This window comes from Ictalurus punctatus, chromosome 12 (assembly GCF_001660625.3).
Source record: "Ictalurus punctatus breed USDA103 chromosome 12, Coco_2.0, whole genome shotgun sequence".
In the NCBI taxonomy this organism is placed as follows: domain Eukaryota; kingdom Metazoa; phylum Chordata; class Actinopteri; order Siluriformes; family Ictaluridae; genus Ictalurus; species Ictalurus punctatus.
Window position 1 is genome coordinate 14265889 of NC_030427.2, and position 26714 is coordinate 14292602.

General features: G+C 37.2%; 2 protein-coding genes across 6 annotated transcripts in view; one reads left to right on the plus strand and one right to left on the minus strand.

The window, feature by feature from the left end:
- The window catches only part of col5a2b (collagen, type V, alpha 2b), a 31848-nt gene extending 22825 nt beyond the window's left edge, over positions 1 to 9023 (plus strand). The window contains exons 36-54 of the mRNA XM_017482386.3: positions 77 to 130; positions 244 to 297; positions 384 to 437; positions 522 to 629; positions 1886 to 1939; positions 2029 to 2082; positions 2319 to 2480; positions 2750 to 2857; positions 3772 to 3879; positions 3967 to 4020; positions 4154 to 4261; positions 4376 to 4429; positions 4619 to 4726; positions 4838 to 4891; positions 5017 to 5124; positions 5215 to 5530; positions 6150 to 6337; positions 7261 to 7503; positions 8150 to 9023. Of these exons, the coding sequence (XP_017337875.1) occupies positions 77 to 130; positions 244 to 297; positions 384 to 437; positions 522 to 629; positions 1886 to 1939; positions 2029 to 2082; positions 2319 to 2480; positions 2750 to 2857; positions 3772 to 3879; positions 3967 to 4020; positions 4154 to 4261; positions 4376 to 4429; positions 4619 to 4726; positions 4838 to 4891; positions 5017 to 5124; positions 5215 to 5530; positions 6150 to 6337; positions 7261 to 7503; positions 8150 to 8296 (2136 nt within the window). The 3' untranslated portion in view covers positions 8297 to 9023. The remainder of the gene's footprint in view (positions 1 to 76; positions 131 to 243; positions 298 to 383; positions 438 to 521; positions 630 to 1885; positions 1940 to 2028; positions 2083 to 2318; positions 2481 to 2749; positions 2858 to 3771; positions 3880 to 3966; positions 4021 to 4153; positions 4262 to 4375; positions 4430 to 4618; positions 4727 to 4837; positions 4892 to 5016; positions 5125 to 5214; positions 5531 to 6149; positions 6338 to 7260; positions 7504 to 8149) is intronic.
- A 215-nt stretch (positions 9024 to 9238) lies between these two features.
- gulp1b (GULP PTB domain containing engulfment adaptor 1b) overlaps positions 9239 to 26714 on the minus strand; it is a 33377-nt gene continuing 15901 nt past the window's right edge. Inside the window, exons 2-12 of one of the 5 annotated variants that reach the window (XM_017480643.3) lie at positions 20641 to 20711; positions 16572 to 16633; positions 14506 to 14577; positions 12843 to 12941; positions 12344 to 12481; positions 12109 to 12225; positions 11717 to 11803; positions 11333 to 11551; positions 11076 to 11211; positions 10626 to 10798; positions 9239 to 9753 (exon numbers count right to left, since the gene is read on the minus strand). In XM_017480643.3, the coding sequence (XP_017336132.1) occupies positions 9682 to 9753; positions 10626 to 10798; positions 11076 to 11211; positions 11333 to 11551; positions 11717 to 11803; positions 12109 to 12225; positions 12344 to 12481; positions 12843 to 12941; positions 14506 to 14577; positions 16572 to 16633; positions 20641 to 20668 (1203 nt within the window). In that variant the 5' untranslated portion in view covers positions 20669 to 20711 and the 3' untranslated portion in view covers positions 9239 to 9681. 5 annotated transcript variants of the gene reach the window in all.

Genomic DNA, 26714 nt, shown 5'->3' on the forward strand with positions numbered 1-26714 from the left:
TCATTTTGCAAATATTGCATATAATATATACCATCCTAGTGTCACTTTACATAACAATTTTTAAATGTATATTTAGGGTCTTCCTGGACCCACTGGACCTACTGGACCAGCTGGAACACATGGAGAAAAAGTAATCCCAATTAACCCAATTTATTTTTTATTTAATTTATCATTTATAAGTTGACATGCTTGTGTCTGTAGATCTCCTCTGTATTTTTGCTAACCAATTGATTTGGTATTCAGGGAGAGACCGGACCCAGAGGACCTCCTGGACCACCAGGTTCTAGAGCAGCGCCTGTGAGTGATCAGGAGAGAATAACTAATGTAAAGTTATATGTAGGTTGTACTGCATTATGAGCTCATTTTCCTGGTTTTGTTTTCAGGGTTCTCCTGGTCCGCCTGGTCCTCCTGGCTCAGTTGGATTTGCTGGTGCTCCTGTGAGTATATAATCTAATTGTTTATATATAAATCTGTCCTTCTGTCATTTTTAAAATTATTTTATTATGTTCATTCTTTTGCAGGGGCCTGATGGTCAACCTGGTGTGAAAGGAGAAATCGGTGAACCAGGTGGAAAGGGTGAAGCAGGGGCTCCTGGTCCTCAGGGAATGGCAGGAAAACCTGGATCTCAGGTATGACAAAACGGTTAAACGTTACTAACTTTAGAGATGGCACATACATGTCATTCTCTCATTCATGTACAATTTCTACTACGTTATCGTTTCTATAGTAACAATTTGTTCACAAGGACTTTCACATAATCCAAGTTTAATAATAAACAGGTTTTTAAAATGTGCTGTTATTTAACAAAGTATAATTTAGTGAAATTTTCTGAAAGGGGGTGTTTATTTAATATTTTTGGAAGGAGTCTCCAGTGTCAGCGCTTTGTAACAGTCAACGTATGTTTATGTCCACTTGAAGACATAAACATCCCCATTTTCACAGTACTGAGCAAAATGTTTTTGCTCAGTAACACAATTCAAGTAGTTGCATGCAAAAGTTTGTGCACCCTTGGTCAAATCACATGTTTTGTTGATTACTGGAAAACGAGTTAATACAACCTAATACAAGGAACAAACTTGTTCATGATATATTTCTGCAACTTTTATTGCAGAAATAATAATAATAAAAAAATTTTTTTTTATACATTCAACAGAAACAGCAAGGCATGTGCTAAAGTTTTGGCACCTTGTCTGTCAGTGCATAGTAACACTATTTTGTTAAGTAAGGGATAACTCCTCAGTGGGACATGCTGTTATAGGAAGATCAATATGGTTATTATCCTAAACAGCACATCCTGAAGTGTTTTATTCCTCTGATTACAATATTTTATTTATTAAGGACAGACACATTATACTTTTATCAATTAAGTGTTACATAATGTTGTGGAACATCCACGATACAAGTAAGGTATTGTTACCATCTATTTTATATCAGCACTAGCTTCATTTTTCTGTCTAAGGTAGAAAAAATGTAGCTTGTTACTGAGAAACCGTAAAACGCAACATCCCCGGTCATTTGTTTTTCCGGTTGCATAAATCTGGTCTATAAGATCAATTTGTATAAATGTAAAATTTGTACATTTTTGTCAATTTTGACCAAACATAGTAAATGTTAATGTCTGGGGAAAAAAGCTCAAGTGTGAAATTAGCTTAAATAAGGGGATGTACGTTAATCTGCTTTTAGTAAGAACATTTTCTCTATACTATATGCAATTGAATGTTTGCTTATGTGTATGTGTATATAAGAAATGTACATAATGTAAGGGAATGGTTGGGCTAATAAATGAATCTCAGATGCCATTTATAAGGCTAAATAAGTGTGACCATCATTGTTCTGAAGCTTGCATTAAATGTACATGACACATTAATGTTTTATTTTATTGTAGGGAACTTCTGGTGTAACTGGACTGAAAGGTGCCAGGGGGAGTCAGGGAGCTGCTGTAAGCCCCACCATGAAGGTTTTTGAAGATAATTTAATGATCTGAGTTCTGTAAAACACATCCTTTACTATTTCTTATTATTTTCTCAGGGTTCCAGTGGTTTCCCAGGACCTGCAGGAGGTGTTGGCCCGCCGGGCTCTGCTGTAAGTATCTCCCAACCTCAACTTATTCTTCAGTTATGTGCTTAAAATATATTATTCAGTACCTGACTTTAGGTCAGGAATGTATGTCTGGACCCGCTAAAGTCCCGGGACCCGTGATTTGATAACGATCTCTCAAAAAGAATTTGAAAGTGTTTTGAGTAAAAGGTTTTTCATTGTTGTAATTGACTGTAGACACCTGTATATTTCATGGACTACACCTCCACATTTTTTGCCAGGGTCCAACTGGAGAGCCTGGTCCACAAGGACCCCCAGGAAAGAAGGGTGAACCTGGAATACATGGAGAATCAGGAGGCCCAGGACGTCAAGGCGAGCGTGGAAACGTAGGACCAGCTGGAAGCCCTGGAGATAAAGGCGATTCTGGGGAAGATGGACCACCGGTAAAACTAATCTCAGCCTATTTTGCACACTCAGAATATTAAAAGCTTTTCACACTTCTGATTAGTCACACTTCTGTACACAGGAAAAAAAATCTTCTGAGGACAATTCACACATGCTGTGTATGAAAAAAATGAGCTTTAGTCTCTAACTGTGCACTATCAAGTGTTAACGTGCTGAAAATGATCCACCAGCTACTGTGTGTAATCATGGTCTATCACTGCAAAATAGGTGCTAATCATTGCCATTCCCCTTTATTTAAATTTCTCAGGGCCCTGATGGACCTCCAGGACCTGCTGGATTGTCGGGCCAGAGAGGGCTGGTGGGTCTACCGGGTATGAGAGGAGAGCGTGGACTGATGGGCCTTCCTGGACCTGCTGTAAGTTTGACCATTAATACACTCACTGCCCAATCCAACATAACATGTTGCTATCAACCAATAATATTGTTTCATTAAAAAAAGAAAAAAGTAATCAGATAATACTAATCAGCTTAATGAGTTAATAGGTTAGTGTTTAACTAATCTGAAATCACCAATGCGCTACTTATTTTTGAGACACTGTAGATTAGCTTGATTAGCTTGATTATTATGCTAATGATTATTATCATTTTGGGATCATTAGTGATTAAAAAACCATGTGCAATCCTTGAGTTTTCTATAAGGAGTCTCCCATGTCAGTGCCTTGTAACGATCAGAGGTAAAGCTGTAACTTTAAGTTTTCCTACATCTTCAGGACAGAGGAGTTTACGCTTTGTGGGGTTTTTTTTAGTAACACTGACAAGCTGCTTTTTTTTTTTAAATTAACTTCAAAACAGAGACAAAAAGAGATGTTAGTGATGAAAAGACTGTTTATAACTGCTACAACATAAGTGAGAACAGGCTCTAACAAGTTTCAAGGATGTTCAATAATATAAAATGTAACTATACACATATAGTTTAATGTGTTATTCTTTAATCAATAAGCATTTTAATCATTGCAAGTTGTTGTAGTATAAGAGGAACAAAACACTTCATGGTATAGGAAATGAATCAATTCAGGGTGCTAACAGTAACTCACACTACGCTGTCATTGATTAGTTTTGGATAATAGCATAATATGGAGTGTTTTATTACTTACCTGAAAGACACAGAATACTTTATTCAGAATTATTCTCTTATTCTTGTACTAAATTATAGAAGTAAACATGAAAAGCCATACAATCACAACACTGTTAAACCACTTAAAGGTTTGGTACAGTAATCATTATATTGCCCATATAATTGAGGATGCATATGTTTTTCTTCTCATTCAGGGTCTACCTGGAAAACCCGGCACCAAAGGCCCTCAGGGGGTAAAAGGTGGTATAGGCCCTGTTGGATTACCTGGACTTGTTGGGGATAGAGGAGAGGCTGGCTCACAGGTTTGGTGTTTTAGCTTGTCAGTCTCACAGAGTCCTTTGAAATGTCATATTCATGTATTTATATTGTACATTACTTTGCTTTTTAAGGGTCCTGCAGGTGCAGATGGAGGTCCTGGAACTGATGGTACTCGTGGAGTCAAAGTAAGCAAAGAAATCATCATTAACATCATTCAGATTTTAATGGCAAATTTGGAAGCAGATTCTTATTCTCTACTCCAAATTTGATGCATTAGAATAATTGGCTATGCATGATTTTTTCTTCTTTTTTTTTCAGGGAGATAGGGGAGACTCAGGTGCTGAGGGTCTAGCTGGACCTCAGGGAACCCCAGGAACACCCGGACCAGTAGGAGCTTCTGGAGGTCCTGGATTGAGAGGGGCAAAAGTGAGTTATCTCATATGGCAAATGATTGCAATCCTCAAATTTTATATATAATAATGTAATAAATTGATTTTAACATCATGTAATATTAGGATTGAATGTTTCTCTTGATTGCAGGGTGCAAGCGGTCCAGCGGGTCCAGCCGGCCAGCCAGGAGTCAGAGGAAAACAGGTCATATGTCCAGTTAAACACTATCAGATACTATCAGATACACTAAATGTATAAACACCATCACAGTACATTCATATTGCAGCAAAGTGAAACACTTCACTAACATAAAAAAAAGAATGTGATTAGGGATGAAAACACATTAAGTGTGAATATTTTTTATAGAATATCTCTGCCTCTGCCTGACCACAGGGACCTCAAGGGCCACAAGGAGACAAAGGAGAGAAAGGGGACGCTGGTGAGAGAGGTCAGAAAGGTCACCGTGGCTTTACTGGACTTCAAGGCCTCCCAGGAACAGCTGTGAGTATAAGATCATCATACAGCACACCGATTCTCATATTATAATCATACTCATAAAGATCAGTGCTGGTTTTCCTGATAGTAAGACTCCACTCATTTTTATGAATAAAGGGAGCGACAGGAGACGCTGGTGAGAGAGGAATCGTCGGACCGAGTGGTCAAAGAGTGAGTTGTTAATGTTATTATCAGGGTAGTTGCTACAAAAGCATTCGGATGTTGGATCAAAAATGAAAAGGTGTTCAAAATGAATGGTAAATATTTACACTGATGTCTTTGTTCATTACTATAAGGGACCTCCTGGACCTGTTGGACCTGCAGGTAAAGAAGGTGAGATGGGTACTCCTGGACCCAGTGGGTCTCCTGGATCTCGAGGCAGCCCTGGAGATATCGGACCAGAGGTGAGAAGCTAGGGTAATTACACATACAGGGGAAGCAAGTGAACAAACCATAAGCTTTAAGCTTATTTCTTCATTTCCTGCTCTATTAAGGGCCCTCATGGAGAACCTGGTCTTCCAGGCCCGCCTGGTCCTCCTGGACCTCCCACTGCTGTAGAGGATGACTTTGATAAAAACCCAGACTACGACCCCACATTTGATCCTGCAGATAATCCCCTTCCAGAGTACAACAAGGATGAGGCAATGCCCGTTAATGGCTCTGGTGCCGTTCACGTGGACAGCAGCGTCCATGCCTCACTGAAGGCTCTGGGCAGTCAGCTGGACAGCATGAAAAACGCAGACGGGAGCCGCCATCACCCGGCACGCACCTGCCAGGACATCAAGCAGTGCTACCCGATGAAGAAAAGCGGTGAGGAGTCCAGTACAGTGAAAATGTACAAAGAATCAGGCTGTCATGGGTAATTCTGTTGATCTGATGTTCACTAGAACTTCTGTTCATCAGGATCAGTTCTGAAAATCAAGATTTTTCTTGATTAATTGTAGATGGACTCTTCACAGAAAAACATAATATAAACTTCAGGGTACAGCTTGTATAATAAACACACCAGGTACACATATTAAAGAGTGTTTATACAAAATAAAACTGTAAAATAGCATAGTACACAGTTGAGGGCATTAGTTTGCACCCTCTGTAGATTTGTTTTTTAATAAAAAAAGGAAAGTTTTACAGTTTATTAACAAAAATAAATTACAACTGATTACAAAATCTTTTCAGAGAATATGAGATAATTTACAGACAGAAGTAAATATTTATAGACTTTATAGACAGACATCTATAGCTATCTAAAGCTATTAATTATGTGGCACACTTTTTTTTTTTTAATTTGTGGTAATAAAGGAATTTCAGTTAACATAGAATATATGATGTTGCTATAAGATTATATTATGTCTTCTGAGTTTTGAACAAACTGTTGCACTTGACAGTACAGGTGAATTTATCCTCACTCTCATCTCTGAATGTGTGATAGGTGAGTACTGGGTGGACCCTAACGAGGGAAGTCTGAAGGACGCGATCAAGGTGTACTGTAACATGGAGACGGGGGAGACATGCGTGTCTGCAAACCCGCCCAGCATCCCACGGAAGAGCTGGTGGAGTTCTCTCTCCAGCACGCCGAAACCTGTGTGGTTTGGAGCCACCATGAACAGAGGAATGAAGGTCAGTGAACCTAGAATGATGGCTAATCTGCATATTATACTGTACATTGTACCTATTTTGTCTACTATACTATACTATACTGTGCTGTGCTACACCATGCTGTACTACATCTTACTATTACTAAATTATACAATTTTTATTGACTATACCTATTTAATCTACTAAACCCAACTTTAATAAACTATACTATTACTAATTTACCTAGTGTACTGTACTATATCTCCTCTATGGAGCATGGTAGAACAACACTAAGTTTTGTCCTCCGTAACGCATGGTGTGAATTTGGTAAAGATCAGAGAACATCATATTTTTCTCCCAAACATACACAAAGATTTATTATCGTTTTTTTGGGGGAGAAAAATGTGATGTTCTCTGATCTTTACCAAATTCAGTTCGTTCTCAGACTTTCATCAAATTCACCGTATGCGTTAGGGAGGTCAAGACCAACATATGAGTGTACTTATTTTCATCCTGTCATGCTACAAAGCTAAGATCTAAGACTCTTGTTTCCAATATATTACACTCAATAAAACATACAGGTTTGGGATGCACAAATTTTCACATTGTAATGGTCAAAGTACATGTGTAGTACATGAATTTGGATGGAATATGTATTGTATCTGCTATATTGTACTAAACTATACTGTAACAATTTTATCTACTGTACTGTTGTAAAGTATATTGGACCGATTTTATCAAGTATACCTATACAATACACTACACAACAATATACTATACTACAGCTTAGCTTTGGAACATGATAGAACACAACTAATTGCACTCCTGTGTGCTAGTTTGGACCTCCCTAACACACGCTGTGAATTTTGATAAAGATCGTCAAATTTTTCACCCCACAAAACTCCTTGGTTTAGGGTTAGGTCTAAGTCTTCGCTGCTCATTGTAACACTCTCCGACCTCCTCAGTTTACATACGGGGACAAAGAGGATTCACCGAACACGGTGGCCGTGCAGCTGCGGCTCCTGCGTCTGCTCTCTAAAGAGGCGGTACAGACGCTCACTTACCACTGCAAGAACAGTGTCGCTTACAGAGACGACAAGAACAACAACCTGAAGAAAGCTGCTGTATTAAAGGGCGCGGACGGGACGGACATCAAAGCGTACGGCCACAACCGGCTCAAGTACACGGTCACTGAGGACGGCTGCTCGGTACGACTCTGACGCTTTCATTCACACATGTATTGCAATACATATTACATGCATCATAAATAATTATATATATTATATAATTTTTTTGTAGATTTTCTAACAAATCATCGGCCTCACAGGTTTCTTAAAACCGTTTTTCTATATATCATTCCTATATATCATTATATATATATCGTGTATCGTACAAATGTCATCAAGTATTGTGATGTCATATCGCTCTCCCCAAGGTGGCAGCAATGGAGATTAAGATTTAACCTGGATTAAATAAAAACATGTCTGTTAACCAATTTACATCAAACTTAAAAACTTTTAGAAAGATTTTAAAAAATATTCAGTTTACAAATATTCAGGATTTAACAGCCATAAATTATTCATTAATAAATAATTGAAATATAATAATTGTTTTTTTTTTTTGTTTTTTTAGTAATTTTCAATTACTTTTGCTCCATTACTTTAAAACCAGATTTAAATTTGAGCCAGGGACTGAAATTTGAATCTTGCAGCTGAGGTGGTGTAAAGGTTCAGCATTTTTATTTCATTAAAAAAAAAATAAAAAAAAAAAGACAGACAGACCTCCAAACATATTTCATCATGTGTTGTCCAGATTTTGCCCTCAATCTGTATTTTCTCTATTCTTGTTTCTCAGAAATCCAGCAGTGAGTGGAGCAAGACCGTGTTTGAGTATCACACACAGAAGCCCTCAAAGCTCCCGATCGTGGACATGGCGCCGGTGGACGTGGGCGGGGCCGAGCAGGAGTTTGGCATCGACATAGGCCCTGTGTGCTTCTCATGAAGCGTGCAACCAAAGTGACCCTGTGATCCTTCAGATAGCTGCTGATGCTGAACAGCAAGCCAAAAAAATATAAAAATCAACACTCACAGTTAAGACTTCACGTCTGCGCCGATGCAGTATTTATTTCTCAAGACAGTTCAGAAGTGACGAGCATGATGAGCCACATGATGAGCAGCGCCCCCCACCCCACCCAGCCATTTTTGATCTTTTAATGAAATGAGGAAGTCCACTAGCCTGGGGTGTATTAATATATTACAGACTGTGTGAACCTTTTAATTTATAATCCATGTGCCCCGGGCACTGCTGTGTATATCATATCAATAAAATAAGTAGTATTTTTAATGGAAAAGCACACACACGCTGTTTTAGATTGCATTTACACGCTGTCTAGATTTTTTTTAAAAATCATTATAATTATTATTTTATGTGGACCAAATTCCAGTTTTGGTTGGTGCTTTGTAAACTAATTTAATGATCAAAATGTTTTGAATGCATTTATATAAAGTGGCCATGCCTAAATAGTTCTTTTTTGTTGTTGTTGTTGTTGAATTGAAAAGCAAAAACTGCAAATTTAGTCCTCTGTGTACACTTTATATGCGCTACCTCTCCAGAGATGGTGTTTCTGTCCATTCTGACCATTTTACTGCTAATTCATTAATACACCTTAACATTAAGATTAATTAGTGACCATACAGTGTCTCATTAAAGAATGATAAGAATTATTGTATTCATTTTGTGATGTAATCATTTATATAAATGCATGTCTTTCCTTGCTGACACCATTTTTTTTTTTAAAAAAACAACAACTTTCTAATTATCTTCATCCAATGATGAAAAGGTCTGAAGTGTTTCTTTAAAAAAAGAATGAAAACATGAAAAGCAGCTTTAATAGAGAAGAATACAGACAAAACGTCTATGAAGAAATGTCAAACAGCTGTAATGTTCAGTGAGTTGTCCTTTATTTTCCAAATGTAATATTATTAAACAGTCATAAAGAAAATATTAGCTGTTCTACATAAATGCAGGATACACGATGGAAACGGAGGACAGGTTTGTATGTCTAAGGACCAATGTAGAAAGTGCAAACATTACTGAGGAAAAATATGAGGGGAAAATACGGACACAAAAATATGACAGCTGTGTTTTTCAGCAGGATTTGACACAGTGTGTGTGCGTGTGTGTGTGGTGACTTTAAGATAAAATCAATGATCATTGAAATTATGTAATCTCTACAGACACGCTTTTTACAATATAAAAATAGAAAGCATCTGTACAACTTGTTCATGGCCTGTTAAATTGTCATCCCTTAATGCAGAATGTAATTAGAAATACTTCTCTATCATTCTGTTCAGACGGTCGGCCGTCAAAAACGATGATGTTTGACTTCAGCATCGACTGTCCACTTGATCCAGGGAGAAAATGGCGCCCTCTAGGGTCAGACCCATTTTGAACCCCTCCTGCAAGGAAAAAAACTAAACAAATTGAGAACAAGAAGTCATGACTGACAGATAAAAGTAACATAAATACAGACTAAATATATTCAAGGATATATAACGAATAATAACTCATTCGAAGATGTGAATGTTTATGGTCACATTTGTCATATACACGTGACGATGTTGGTCTTATGATGATGGTTTGGTCTTAAAGCAGTTAATCTTTCTCATGCAGTTTTTAACACAGCAATGAGTGACTGGAAGACGCATCAGTCAATCATGGACTCTCTCTCTCTCTCAGCAGAGCTTTTTCAATCTCAACTTCATCTAAAATCATCCATGCAGCATAATTAACAGGAAACAAAATCACTTCTACCTCCACACACACCACTTCACAACAAAACATAACAGGACGTAGAAACAGTTTACAAACCATCTTTGCCGCTGTATGGGAGAGTAGTGACGAGAGAGAGAGCAAGAGTGAGAGATAGAGAGAGAGAGAGAGAGCAAAGCCATTCATTTATTTGGTTCAGAATATACTTACAATATTTACACTTAAAATTGTATTTCCTCACTGCGTGCACAAGACACGAACTGTATCATTCATTAATAATTCATTATTAATTATAGAAATCTGACACTTGGTGCATGTGTGAGGATAAATCCATCCGAGACAATGCTGGCTTGTGTGTGTTCTCTTTGATCTCCTAATACAAGCTCAGCGGAGGTTGACTAAATTTTGTGAGTGAAGTAATTAGCATTAAACCCAGATTTCTGCTATAATATAATCCCACTTCAACGTGTGAAACCTTTGCGTATTACAACTGGCTAAAGAAAATGCCGAAATTCTGGGCTCATCTATATTACATAAATAAAACTTTCCGTGAACTGACCATCACAAATGTCCTGTGGCTCGTTAGAGGAAGTTCAGTTATGTATATTTTGTTCAGCTGAGCATAATGAAAATCCACCTGCATCTCATCCAATTTGGACTGGACGTCTGGAGGGTAGTCCGTGAGGCCGCAGGTGAAGGGGTCAAAGGGCACGGCTCCGAACAGATCTGTACCTGCAGGACAGACAGAAAATACTCAGTGCATTTTGATGTCTGTGTGAATCAAAACCCTGCTGCGTCTATCAGAATCAGTGCTCCATGGCTTAGATTTGCATACTGCAACACCATTTGCATACTGCAACACCTTTTTTTAAATGACGCAATAACACTCGCTTTTCATCTGCTTAGTCAACACTAACTCAAGATTTTCAGCTGTTTACTGAAAGGCAACTACAAAAACAGTGAACTGATATGTTTTATAAAAATGAAAGGTTACTTCGAGATTACTCACCTCGGTCTACGGGAGGCAGTGAGGGGAAATTCCGGTTCCCGTTACACGTCTGTATCCTCGATGTGGAAGATCCCGGTGTAAACGGTACCATGTCGAATACGTCTGTCGAGGTGGCTTTCACCGGGATGCTACCAGCCTGATGAAACAGTGATCAGACTGTCTGAGTCCATGAGTTATGCAAGGAATAAAACATTTGCATTGGGCAGTTATAGAAAAATATTGCCATGTCTAATGGAGAAGCCTAAAAACACATTTACACGAGGTCGTGGAACAATGAAGACGTCGGTTGGCAGAAATTGGGCGGGTTTAGCAGGAGGTGGGGTCAGCAGGCCTGCCGATTGGCTGAAATCAGGTGAACTGAGAGGCGTTAGTGTAACAGAGGAAATCTCTAGAGAGGACAGTGAGGAGGCGTCATCAGTAAAGCAGGACAGAGCAGAGGACATGCAGGCCTCCGTCGAGGAGTTAACATGCAACAGCTGAGAGAAAGAGAGACAGAGAGAGAGAGAGAGAGAGAGAGAGAGAGAGAGAGAGCAAGAAAAGCTGTTAGAAAATATTACAGCAAAGTGAATAAGATATACAGGAAAAGTGCATATAAAAGCAGTCTTGTTCAAAAATGATCTGAATCGTCTTACTGTACATACCGGTGACGACTGTGCACTGATCAGCTGATCCTCCAGACACTGGAGCTGTTTCTTGAGCTTTAAATTTTCCATTTCCAAATCCTGAATCTACAATAACAAATGTATCCCTTCATATTATATATATATATATATATATATATATATATATATATATATATATATATATATATATATATATATATATATATAAACTGTTAAATTCTTGTTGGTTGGATTTTTAAAAAAAAAGATTTAAAAGATTTATGCCAACTTAAATAAAGGAAGGAAGAAGAATGACTGAATTTAAAGAGAAGAACATCAGCTTTTTAATCAAAGAAATAAACCAAATAGTCATTATTTCAGCACTGTGTACTAGAGCAACAGTAAAACATAGACATCATTTCTGTTCCTACCTTCTTTTGCAAGTTTCCTATCTGTTTTCTCGACTCCACGTCTTTCCCCCCAGACTGCAGGAACATTTTATATGCCAGATCAAACGCCTGGCCAATGGCGATGGTGATCTCTTCCGCCTAAAACCAGCCCACAATGAGCAAATGTCAATAAACAAACAAACAAACAAATAAATAAAGAAGCCTTGTCTAGTGCACTGCTTAAGTGTTTCATTAGTTACACACACATCAGACGTACACATTTCTCGCTGTCAAATACGTAGCACAGGTGCCTCTTGGTGTCGGGCTCGGTGCAGATGTAGGCAAAGATCCGTTTGTCTGTTTTATCATCAGCGCAGAAGGACATCCTGTGCAGCTGGCAGCTGTGCTGCACATCCTAAATGGAAGAAATGCACAAAATCAGCCAGACTGTATCACAGCGATGCACCATCCTACATCACCATTCAACAATATATTACATTGTTAGCTTTTTCACTGCAACTAATTCAGCTTGATGTTGCACAGCATTGCACTGCACATATCTGCACCTCATATACCACATCCCATTCATACATACATCTATCTTTTATATTATACTTATATGATTCTGTCACTGGACAGTCCTTTAAAAAAGCATTTCACAGCGCATCATACTGTGCAGTAAAATGCTTTTCACTTGTGTTGTGTGTGTGAGCAATAAAATTCGAATTGATTTGATTTGACATCACTATGTATGAGCTCAAATATATATTACATACCTTAGTTTTTGGATCCAATATTTTGACCCCATATATGGAGATTTGTAGCTCAACTTTGGGAATTTTCTCCCCTTCTGACTTTTTGATATGCCTTTGAAACTGAGGAAAGGGGGGAAAAAATGAAAGCATCAAACTGCAGAGTCAACAACCTGAGTATGAAAGTGGTACTGTATTATATAATTAGCTTGTCAGGGCCGACATAAATCAACCAACTCTTAATAGTGTGTCACTTCCAGCCAACATGTAATATAAAACTGTTTGGGAAGCAACTTAAGGTCTAATAAATGAACAGTTGTTTAGTTACTCCAGAAAAGTGCTTGTGTTGAACTAAACTACAGGGAAGTGGCTTAAAGGGATCCAATCCTAGTTGTTTTTTGTTGGTGTGATTTTTACATGATTATTGTGTGCACTTTGTTTCTGTATTCATGGAGATATTATAGAGTCCCACCAGGATTTCACAATTTTGCAATTGCAGAAATGAACGCAAAGTCAAGCAAACTCCGCAATATTTGGAGTAGCTTGGGATTTTTCTAAATTACCACAGACGTTCTACAGATTTGGGCCGAGACGCGTCGTGAGATGACACGTATTCAGACAAAGCGCTCTTCGATTCACGTGCGTCAAACATCAGTATAGCTAAAAAGGTCTCATTTACCAACAAACATCACTGCGAAAGGCCATGCGAAACAATTTTGTGTAAATGCGAGTATGCAAATTCAAAAGTTCTCTGTAAAAAAAAAAAAGCACAAAAAACCCAGCAAGTTGCATTGCAAATTTTTTTAAAAAGCCGCAGCAAAATCAAACGTTTTTGCCCGCAATAATCACAAAAAAAAAGTCTGTGATATCCTGTAATTATAGGCTGTATAGGCTGTACTTTGTTACTATACTTAATTCAATCCAACCCTTTCTGTTTAGCATCCACCAAAGTCCATCAATGTAGAAAAAACTATCAAGAATATAGCTCTCTGTGTGCGTTTAAAGATAAACAATCCACAAGACTGCAGTGTGGAACTTGAGGACCAGTGCCCTGGCTTTACGTCACTAAAAGGTTTCAGTACGCCGGAGTAAAGACTCATATCAAATGAGGCGTCTCCTTTGCCTCCCTAGAGGACATGAGCTTCAACTAGTTTGAAAAAAAACCTGTTGAGGAATGTTTGGCTAATTTTGGTAACATTAACCAGCTACATTTAACTAAGTTAAAGACCCCCCTCCCACCCCCACCCTGCTAATGCAGATTAGACTAGCATCAACTCCAGCAGCTAGCATAACTGGCTAGGCAGTAGTTATGTTAAATACTTCTGCCTACACAGAGAGATTATGTTAAATACTGTTAGACACAGAGAGAGGGAAATATTGCAATCTTACAGAAATGAAATCACGTTTTCAGGCAAAATGGTGTAGTGGTAAACGTCTTCTAACTGTTTAAGATAAGTGATAAAATCTTTGTGATTTAAAAACAAATTTTTCAATTTTTTTACTTGAGTACATTTAAAAGTACCAATATTTTGGTGGGATACGTCCATTTATACTTGCACATAATTACATTATCTATACTTTCAATTAAGTATAATTTCTCAGTTCACCCAAGCTTAAGATCACTATATGCAAAACAAAAGTGAGCTGATTTTGACATGAATACCTGGCAACCCGCGTTCATACATACCTTCAGTTTTCTCACAGCCACCCGAACAACATCTGTACCTTTCGGCTGTTCGACCGGCGTGATTCCCAAAAACTAAAGCATCACAAAAGAAATTTATTTTTTTTAAACACAATTTAATTATATTTTATACCAAATAATGGAATGTTATATATAACATATATATAGTATATACAGTAGTAGTATATATACTACTTCATCAAGTTGCAAAGAGCAGCAGAGCAACAACCCACTCAGTGACGTGTGACAGTGCCATATCTGTGTGTTTGCTAGAAAGATGAGGTGACATTGTGTGCAGTGTGTGAGCTGAATAGCGTGAGGAAGAGGAAGGGGATGAAGGGGAAATAAAACACCTGAGGGTTTTAGGCCTCTCTGAGGATTTATAGCTGGTCATACTCTCACCACATCTGTCTTTTTAGCAGCTTTATGGAAGCTTCCATATATCAACACACTGCTGTGGACAATATGTGTGGTCACACACACAAACACACACACACACACACACACACACACACACAACTGGATCGATACATTGTGTATCAGACCGGAATTCACATATAGAGATTGGACCTCACCTCTCAGTTATGTGCTATGCTAATGCCTATGTGGTGCTAACATTTTGGTCCTTTACTTTTTTGTCAGTGCATAACAAATATATTCACAGAGGCGTGTCATAATCTTTCTTTTAAATACGGCTATTTCTTCAACCTTTTTAAGTATAATTTTACCAATGTAATAGGCCTAATGTTATCTCCAAAGCATTTTGTCTTAAAGACAGTTAGCTTCTTGGTGAGATAATTGTAATGTAGATTAAACTTGATAATCCTTCATCGGTTCAGTCAGAACAATGTAATTAAATGCCTATTAAACATCAGAAAAGGTTTTAGAAGATGCTACGGATCAGTTAGCAAATTTACAGGCTTTACTGTAATTTACGTGTAATCAAATATAGCTAGCAAGCCTGCTTTACTGAGCATGCTAGCTTAATCATAGCTAAACATTTCTTCATACAATAAGCTTATTTCGTATATTAATACATTTTTATTACATTTGATAGGTAATTTATACAATTATGATGATTACTGCTTGCTAACAGATTGTTGCTAAAGGAAGTCAAAAGGCACGCTAGCACCGGGGCTGGTTATTTAGCTAGCTAGCTAACAGAGATTAAACCTTAAAGATTAAGATAATCCTTCACCAGTTTAGAGAAAAATATATGGTCTGAGGAAACTACTATTAAATAACTATTTTCAAAAGAAAGGTTTCAAAAGATGTGTTCATTTAGCTAATTTTAAAAGCTTTAGTATGTCGTATATCTTATGTCATATAAAAAAAAAAGTCAGAAGATATTTTGTCATGTTAAAGTCTAGCATTTACCTAAAATGGCACAAAATTCCAAAGCACTTTGTCTCAAAGATGGCTAGCCAACTTATTTTACATTGTTAGCACTGAGCCTGATACTTAAATCTTAGCAAAAATGGCTTCATGCAGTAAGTTATTTTTATAGGAACAAATTTTTTATTACTTTTGAGAGGTAGTTTGTGCAATTATGCTAGCAGACTGTTACTAAATGCAGTCAAAAGCTCGTTATTTCGCTAATGATTTAGCTAGTTGTTTAGCTGGCTAGCTAACTATTAAACAACAATTTTCAAAAGTTTCAGAAGGTGCTAATGATAATTTTGTTACTTTATAGGCTTTACTGAGTCATGTACTGTATATTTGCCAGAAAGATATTTTATGTCATGATAAGGTCATACATTTGTAATACATGTAAGTAGTTACATTTAAAGAGAAATTATACGAAAGAAATATTGAAAGCTTTATTAATCACATTTCACAGAAGCTTCTCACATTGTTGGCATCCATGAAAGAAATAGATATTACATTTTTTTTCCTGTAAGGCCTTCCCCAGACTCGCACCAGTGAGTGCAGATTGAATATCATCGGTTTGTTAAAGCGTGGCGGTTGCAAAAGTTTCATCAGCGCAAAATCGATTCTGTAGAGCCACACACTTATAAATTCTTACAGGTAGAGAAGGAATAAGAGCAGGTTTTTGTTCTGTACTCTACCTTAGCGCTGTAGGCTACGTAATGCTTCACCAGAGCCTCGGAGCTGTGCATGGTGGGTTTATCTGCAGAAAAGATAGAAAGTCAAAAGTTTGGTGAAACGTCCACGATGAAGCTCTGAAATCTGAACACACTGGATAGCGCATTTCTGATACAGGAAATTACACAACACGAGCAAACAACTAAATCTTGTTAAACACATGACCCACGTCACTTAATCTGCTAACGTTAGCAAGAAATACAGCTTATATCGACATTCTCTCGGGGTGAGATAAATCAGAGTTCGTGAACCCAAGCAAGTGTTTGCAGTTTTTAGCACAAGATTTTTTTCATTGTGTGTACGTAAAAGGTGCACTGTTTTTTGTCTTTCTATTAAAATAAAGTGGAAAAACATGAAGAACACAATGAAAACTAATTGCTGGAACAATGTGATCAAAGCAACTGTATAATACAGCCAGAAAAAAAAACACTGTGCTATTTACATCTCTCCTGTCAGTCAAGCTATAGACACGCCCCTAATGGCTCATCACTCCTCCCTCATGTTTAATGCTCAGAAATGCCAACATGATTAAATTCCTGTCTAAATGTGTAATATATACATATATACATATACATACATATATATATACATATACATACATATATATATATATATATATATATATATATATATATATACACATACACACACACAATACAATGCTCTAGGAAAATAATGAACAAAGATGTGGTGTGATGAAGTGGAGTTACAACCCCGATGTCTCTCTGAAGAATAAATTTCACAATAATGTATTGTCTCTCTATAACCTTGGCCATGTCCTGTTCCCCTTGGAGTAAATATATGGTGTATGATGTGTAGAGGATGATAAACAGACACCTCGTGCTCTCTGTGTCTCTGTTTGTCCTAAATCAGCTGTGATGAATGAAATAGCTAAAAGAGTGTTTCAGTGGCATGACCTGACACCAGTTAGCCCTGAGTCAGCACAGAGAGAGAGAGAGAGAGAGAGGCAGACAGAGAAAGAGAGAAGAAGAGAGAAATAGACACAGATGGAGCGAGACAGAAAAGGAGAGAAAGAGACACAGAAAATAGAGGGAGACAAAGACAGAAGTGAGAGAAGAAAAAAAGAGGAGTCACAGAGTGAGATAAAGACATACAAACAGAAAGAGAGACAGGAGACAGAAACATGCAGTGACTAATATATACAGAGAGAAAAACTACACAGAGACAGAAAGAGACAAACACACAAAAAATCAGAGAGAGCGAGAGAAAGAGAGAGAGGTGGTGATTTGTCCTTGAGTTATACACTAACTCTGCTTCAGTCTATAAACCTGCTTTTTCTGAAATGACGTGATGAGAGAGGTGTTTATGAGACTCCTCTATCTGAGAGACGATAAACACTCGTTCACCTGCACTTCATCCCTTTATCACCACTACAGCTTTGACAATCAAAATCGAAACCTCACAACTCACATCGCTCTCTAACTTTTTTTATTTCATTTTCTGTACATCCTAAACCTGCGTTTCATCAAATGTATAAATCTTAGAATCAAATTAAGATCAGCCACATGAACAAACAGTTTAAGATTTAGATTAAGATTAATTAAGACAGAACGGCAGTGAAATTCAACACACATACATCATCGTGTTTATTACTGACAATATGATCGTCTTGTTCTGCGTCTAGAGACTTACATGACAATCAGCTGTCCAGACGTCCATGGTGAAAATGCCCAGGACGTCATGAACTGGCTTCACTACTTGCAACAATTATTCAGCATTACAGCTAAGATTAAGATTCATTATTGGCACCATTAATGAAAAATCAACGTATAAAATGAAATTGACATCGACTGAGTGATATATTAAGCACATAGATAAGTAGATGCTGTGCAATTTTCCTGTAACGTCTAACAAAGTTGGAGAGACTATACAAAAGTCTCAAACATTGTTAAACATTTTTTTAAAAATTATTTTTAAAGCACAATTATACAGTGTCCCTAATATTCTTAATCTCAAAATATTACAACTTGTATATGTAATAAATTCAATCTAGCTGTTGCATTTTAAAATAAAGGGCACACATAATTCTGGAGTGGGGTATTGAGCATATTAGGAAAAATTACACGTCTTACTTTTTATGGAAATTATTTCACATTAACTAATTTTTCTGCTATTTTACATTAGAGAGACAGAGTAGATGTACTTTGCGGGGGGGGGGGGGGGGGGGGGGGGGTGTCTGCTAATCTAAAGAGGAGAGGAATCAAAATTGGATTTAATATTTAATACATACGTGAATATACCCCTGTAGAAACATAAGAAATTCACAATTAATTGATGAATCATGAACGTAATTGACTGCTTGGCGTTTCTTTGAACATAAAGTTTAGCAAAGTGAGTTTCTTGTAAACCAGGTAAGCACAGGACATCATCGCGATTAAAGCTCAGGAGAAAATTTGTATTTAAAGCTTACTTCTGGCAAACCCCTCCAACATCCATGAAATATTCAAAGCCACCTACACGAGTGGAGACTAGAGATAAACTCCGCTGACCAAGGGCTGTGACCAAAAAAACGGGTGCAGGGGGCGTCCTGTCTCAATCATTAATAACCATTTGCCTGGGAGTCAGGTTCTGTGCAGGAAGGAAGTTCATCACCAACAGCAATTGGGATAAATGAGATTCCAGGCACTCTGATACAAACTGAAGTGTGTACAACTGAATTCATTTCACACACAAAAAAAAACCCAACAACAACCTGGGGATCATTTTTTGGGTTAAAATGGCTTTCCTTTCAGTTGCTTTCCAAATGGTCTGGATGGAAATGTTTTGGTGAGTCCTCACACCGAAAATGATTCACTTCACATGCGCAAAAACACGACAAGCAAAATTAATTTTGAATAGGAGGGTTTGTTAGCGAAAAACCAGTCTTTATTTTGCATTTGTCTAGTCAGAAATTAACAAATCACTCTCACAGCAATTTAGACAAAACAGTTCAAGGATCATACAGACATGCGGAGTTGGAAAAAAAAATGGTTCAGGAAGAAATAAACTATCTAAGGAATACCATGACTTTACAGTCATTTGTGCGTCAACATGAGGAATTGGTAATGTCATGCCATGACAGATATCAGTAATATTGCATTGGAGTTAGTGATGTGTAATTTGTTTATTTTTTGTTTGTGTTTATTTACTTGTGTTAATTCAGAATATTAACATAATGCTATGTGAGAGAAATGTGCAGTACATTTTAATTACTGAAGAGTTGCTTACTTGCTTATGGGCATCAGATAAGATTTGACATCATTTACGTTGCCATCATGCCTCTGGTGTGTCAAACTAGCACTATAGTCAAATCCAAGACCAGGACCAGCCGAGATCAAGGCAAGACTAATTCTTAAGTGTGTTGAGGCCAAGTCAGGATTGGGAATAAATGAAAGCAAGACTGAATCAAAATCGAGACTGAAAACAATCAAATCCTTTCCAAGACTAAGCCTTTACTTCAACTAGTTGTCTTCGTTCATAGAGTGCACCAATGATTAGTCTGTTTTCGAGAAGAAGGAATTACTTCTTGTAAAACTTTGTAAGTGCAAAAAGAAAAGACAATACCACCATTATTTATGCAAAATCTCAGTCGAGACCAAGACAATATTTAGCGAGACCAAAACATCTTGAGCCCAGAGTCAACTCCTTTCACACAACTTAGGAAAAGAAAAGAAGTCTGCAGAGTGACTGCAAGCATGTGAGCACAGGATCAGTATTAGGTTTCGGCCGATACTGCGAACTCTCATTTCTGTAGGATGGGGGTTTACAACAATGGTGTTGGTTTTTTTTTTTATTCTGGCCAGTACCCCTTTAAATAAATTAAATAATAAACTCTGACTGGGGTTATTTCTTTGCGATCTGTGTGGTTAGCCTGCTCATCAGTTCCTTCTTTTAACAGCAACACAGCAACTCCGTCAACGCAGTTTAACTGCTGCCAAAGCAGTAAAACTGAGGGATTAACAACAGCTCGGCGTTATCAGTCAAACTGTAAGCTATTGACAGCTGACAGAGCAGTGCTGTCACGTCTCATACCTTTTCTCCTGCTGAAGCCAATGTTCATCGTGATGAGAGACAGAAGCTCCACTCGTCTGGACAGAAACCACCTGAGAAACAGAGAAAGTGACAGCGTTAGCAATAGTACATCCTGATTACATAAATGTCCAATTTGTCTGAAAAAAAAAATCCCAATGACATTTCAAAGTCAAAGACAGTGAACCAGACCCCCCACGCTATGATCTCAGTGTTCAAAGAGCCACAGCTCAGTCCCTGCTTCCTGACTTTACTAACGATTCGGTTTTAAGGCTACTGTCAGATAGCTGTTTTGCATTACATGGAGTAAAGATGGAGTATTGTCTAGAAATGAGATGCATGTGATGCTAGCGGGTTGCGTTTCTCAAAAACACAGACGGATGAGCGATTTACGTCAGGTACAGTGATGCATATCAGCAATTATTACAAAAATATTAAAAGCTAAGGTAAGAATGTTAACAATAAAAGTGTTATTTTTGAAGATTACTTGGGCCCCGTAGATTGCTGCTATATTATATTTAACTGTAAGTTGCGATCTGTGGGGTCAAAGCACCCATTGCAAATATCACGCTGAAAATTTTTTTTAAAGATGAGGTCTTATAACTTTCAAGAACTGCTTTTGCAACGGGTGCTTGGACTCCACAGATGGCCACAGTGTGATATGAAGATATTAAATCTATATTGTGGTAAATTGTCACAATACACTTTTCTGAGATATTGAGGGTACTGTGATATCTTTTTCGAACATTTAAAAAAAAAATTTTTTTTTACAATGGTAAAACTGAGTAGCATTTTTTAAATTAGTAAAATGTCATTTTAAAAAAGGCCCTCCTTAAATATTTATTTTTGTTGGCATATTGGGTATCATAGAAAATATTGTGATATTAAATTTTTGTCACATTTTCCATCCCTAGTTTAATAAATATGGTTATAAAATTAGTGAAAATGTTGAAAGTATAAAATTTCTGATCTAAAGCCTCTCCAGTATGTAAATTGAATTGATTTTAAACTAAAAGTCTGTCTTTGATACCATTAAAAGTCCATCAACGAAGTACAAAGTACTGAAAGGCGGTGAGTTTAAACAGAGTGACAGGCAATAAAAAAAACATCAGAAGTCTAAATTATTCAGAGGGAATCGATGTGTCTGGCACTGGGGAATAACACTTATTAACAAGACCCACGTCACCTTTTGCTCTCACACCATTAAAATGTCCTTTCACTAAAGCGTCTCACTGAAGACATTACACAAGCCAGAATTATCAAAGAGAAGTGCCCGCTCTGTCAGGGGGGTTTATATATATTTTTAAATATAGCAGAGAAAATGAAATGCAATTGACATTTAATTGCATTCTGAGTCCAGGAGACACCTCAGAGGTCTAAAAAAATAAATAAATAAATCCCACTCCTGACAAAGTCATTTAATGCTGACGTGGAAGGTAGAGCAGTGAAAATGAAGTAGAGGTCTATCTCATTTAAATCATATGTCATTACAGAAAAAAAACAAATCACATGTTCACGACTCAGCAGGAGCTGAAACTGTGCTGGGAGTGTGAAATGTGAAATAAGGTTGAACACGTGTTTGCCTCTGGACAGCGTGTTCTGACCAGATAACTGATGCACTCTGAACTTCTAACCCTTCTAACTGAACGTTAATATTTCCCTTTAATCTAAAGCACCAACTGCTTCATAAATAAAGCATATAAATATCAATATTCAGGCAATTTGGAAATATTTTATTGCAATAATTTTTCATTTAAAATCTTAAATCAGTTAATCTTTTATAGTTTTTTTTTTTTTTTACATAAATTACATTAAAGTTTATACTGATCAGCCATAACACTAAATCCACAGGTGATGTGAATAACATTGATCCTCTCATTACCTGTCAAGGGGTGAGATATATTAGGCAGCAAGTGAACAGTCAGTTCTCAAAGTTGGTGTGTTTGAAGAAGGAAAAATGGGCAAGCGTAAGGATCTGAGCAAACAGGGTAAATTGTGATGGCTAGACGACTGGGTCTGAGCATCGCCAAAATACCAGGTCTTGTGAGGTATTCCTGGTATGCAGCGGTCAAGCTGGTGAGGGCAGTGTGACGCTCTGGGCAATTTTCTTTTGGGAAAGCTAGGTTCCTTTGACACGTACCACCTACCTAAACATTGTTGCAGACCAAGTACACCCCTTCATAGCAACGGTATTCCCTAGTGGCAGCGGCCTCTTCCAGCAGGATAATGCTTCCTGACATACTGCAAAAATTGATCTCAATCCGATGGTGTGATGTGCTGGACAAACAAGATCCATGGAGGCCCAGATACCACAGCACACCTTCAGAGGTCTTGTAGAGTCCATGCCTTCATGGGTCACAAGGTTGGACCTACACAATATTAGGCAGGTGGTTTTAATGTTATGGCTGACCTACGTCAGAAGAATTGTGTGGATATTTGAAATCTTATATAAAACAAATGAATAATAAAATAAAAGCAAATTAAAAATGGTGGTAACATCAAGCCATGCCATCGCTGATTATTTTCCGATAACAGCACACCTCTACTGGGTTTATTCCTTACAAGGCTAACCTCACAAATACAGCAGTCTTCTACATTTGATTAAGGGAGCTAAAGCTTATGATCACAGTTATAACAGAATGAATTGTTCAGCCCTAATATTCAATTTTCAATTTAATGCAAGTAACTAAGTAGTAAAAATGTTCTATTATGACTATTATTCTTTTTAACGCCACTTTAATTCAACCTCAACCTCAATTTATACTTTATATGTATGAATTATTCCACTTAAAGTTCTTGGGTGATTAAGGGGTTAAACTGCATGGCTAATAAATGTCTTACACCATCTCCCCCTCGAGTGTTAATGTTCTCCAGCTACCTGCATGACAAGTGAAATGACTTATGCGATATCCCTCCACAAGTTCTCAATCCGGAGCTGCAGAAAACAGCCGGGAGGTTTCGCCTACAACGCTGATGGATTAAGCTTATTAAAAAAGTGACAGCCGCAGGGTCTTGCTGGGGGGAAATAAGTTGAGGGAAAGGTTACAGAGAACTTCTAGAGGAGACCTAGTCTGTCATTCAGGACGTTTTGTGACCACACACACACACACACAGCTGCAAACCACTTTATATGTAGTGGTGCGGGAAACACCAGTGCTTAATTTCAGCCATAAAACATTTCAAGGATTAAACCATAAAACCATCCTGGTAACAATGTCCTGAACCCACATAGTCCTGTTTCTTTCATTTTGCAAATAAACATAAATGGTGAGATAGTATACAAGATATTAATAATAAATTTTTTTTTTAAATGTATATATCAGTTCAAACATTTGCCTCCCTTTTCTGAACGCTATGTAAATCAATATATACACATATATGATGCAAGTATTCCTACATTTATAAGTGCGTACAGCCTCGTTCGTATCATCTGCATAGCTTTTAGATCATCTAATATTCGTACTGAGCTGGTTAGCTCCTGCCGTTTAAAATCAGGTCTCGAGAACAAGAGATATGTAGCAGTACATCTTTTTTTTTAACTATTCATTTAGTTGGGATTTTGAGACCTGCATTTCATTTCATTTTCATTCAAAACCATTTTGCACACAGCTGTAGACTTGTTGGCAATCTATGGATTATACTGTGCGTGCACGCACACGCACGCGCGCACACACACACACACACACACCATCTCATCTCAACTCAGTGGTACTTCCTGCCAGCTATTAGATCTTCAACATTGCAGACACTGAGGAAAGAGGTACGATGATGATGTGCTTCACGGTGCACATAATCTCATTATATGGGCAGTTAAGAAAACCAATTAGGACAACGGCAAGCATGCAGCAGGACTGAGGGCTGAATATGTCTTTGATTTAATCCAGAAAATGCAGCTTGGTCCTGAAGTAGAGGAAAACGCAGAGCCAAAGTTGATATTTACGTTATATTCAGTCCAGTAAAAAGTTATAAATACAACGTACACAATATAGGATTATTCTCACTGACTAAGACCGCATAGTATGGACCAAAATAACATACTGAGACTCTGACACGCGGGGATGTGCTGTTATAGGAAAACAAATGACAGGGTGGTGTGATGAATTTGTTAGTTTGTTCATTTGTTAATGAATTTAATTGTTTTCCTATAACGGCAAGTCTCAGAGTTTTATTCAGCTTATTCCACAGCAGTTTGCTAACAATTTTTTTTTATGTAATAGAGAGTGGCAAGTTGTATTTTTTTCATCCATTTATAGTTTCATTTTCCATATTTTTTTTTCACTATTGCATTTCAGCTAATTTTTGAGCAAACCGAAATATTGTGATCCACTGCGATGTGTAGGGAAAAAAATATTTTCAATATATTTTCAATATTTTCAAAAATATTGCCAACATTTAGCTTTATTTATTTATTTATTCATTGAGATATTTACAAAGCTATGGTAAATATTTGACTGTTAGTTTGTTTGCTTATTTAGATATTTAATTATGTCATTATTTATCAACTTATTCATAAATTTAATTAGTTATTGATTTATCTCACTATTTGGGTGTTTATACATTTTTAAATTTATCTATTTATTTATTTAGTTATTCATTTATCCGGCTAGTTATATAGGTATTTATGTAGCTATTTATTTATGTAGTTATTTATTCACTTATAAAAAATATTTATTAAGTTATTTATTTATTATTGCATTTTTTAAATATAATTGTTAATTAATTAATTTATTTATTTATTCTTGAAATGTAACTATTTACTCATTTATTCACATAGCTATTTGTTTATTTGTTAATTTATTTATTTATCACACTAATGCGATGATTTCTGTTGGGAACTGTCTCTGAAGAGATTTTTTTTCCACACGAGACAAAATAATTATTTATAGTGCATTTTTATTGTTATATTTCAAAGAACAATATAGCAATAGTAAGTGCACATTTACTGTTCAGCTGATTGTTGTTTTTTTAGATCAAGTAAACACGGACTGTACCACGTGGTTCCTGTATAATAATATCTTACATACACTGAAGTGCATTCCCACACATTTCTCAGTGCTGTTCTAGTGCGTAAACAGCAATGAATCGCTCATAAAGATATAATGAATTGATTCATTCACAGTTTGTATGATTCAGTAAAGAATGAAGCCATTTTTATAAAGTCAGGTGCATCAGCTAACCTGCGCCTGAGTGGCCTGCGAGTGGCATTCTCGTGCGTTTTTCTTCTCCAAGACAAAGCTCTCACGAATAATGGAGCAGGTTCATAAATCTTAAGTGCTGACTCCGAGGGCCCCATTTAGAGCTTAAATCCATTTGAATAATTTCCCTCTAATCTCCGCGCCTGTTTCTGCGTGATAAGGCCTCTGCCCTCGTGGAATGCTGCGCCGCCCGAGCCACTTAAATATGCCCATATTTTACTGTCGGCCATTAATTTCTGAGTGTGTGTAGTGCCTTTTTTTTATCCAAGTAAAGGTGGGACTTTTGCCAGCTGCTCAATGACAATCCGAACAAATGTACACCATTTGGCTTTTCACCTATAAAGGAATATGAATACGAAAGAATGAAAAGCACAGACAACGGTATTTGTTAACCTGCCTGTATCAGGGACAGCCAGCTTTAAAAGCCTTGCTTGTAGGATAAAGGAAACGTTAGAGCTTCCTGAGACAAATAAGACCTTCAGAGAGAAACAAAGCATGTAATAACCACTGTACAGCTCAATTGCACCTGTCTTTCTAATCTTTTTATGCTAGATCAAGAAACAAACAAAGAGTTTGATCAAGCTCAAGTCTTTTTTCAAGGCGTGTTACAGTCTCTGTACAGCAGCTAGAATCTGATCTCATTCTAAATTGGATTAATATAAAAAAGACTTTTATTCTACACTCACATATCTGTTGAAGAATATAAAATAAGACCATCTGTAATTGATTATTTTCAAATTCTACAAACAAACGAAACAGGAAGAAAGACAGAACAGACCCTTTCAATGTCTTCAGAGCCGTTCGGTTAAGTACTAAAACCAGATGGGACGTGCTGTTCTAGGTAAATAAATCAGTTACAGAGTGGTGCAATGAAGTTACTGC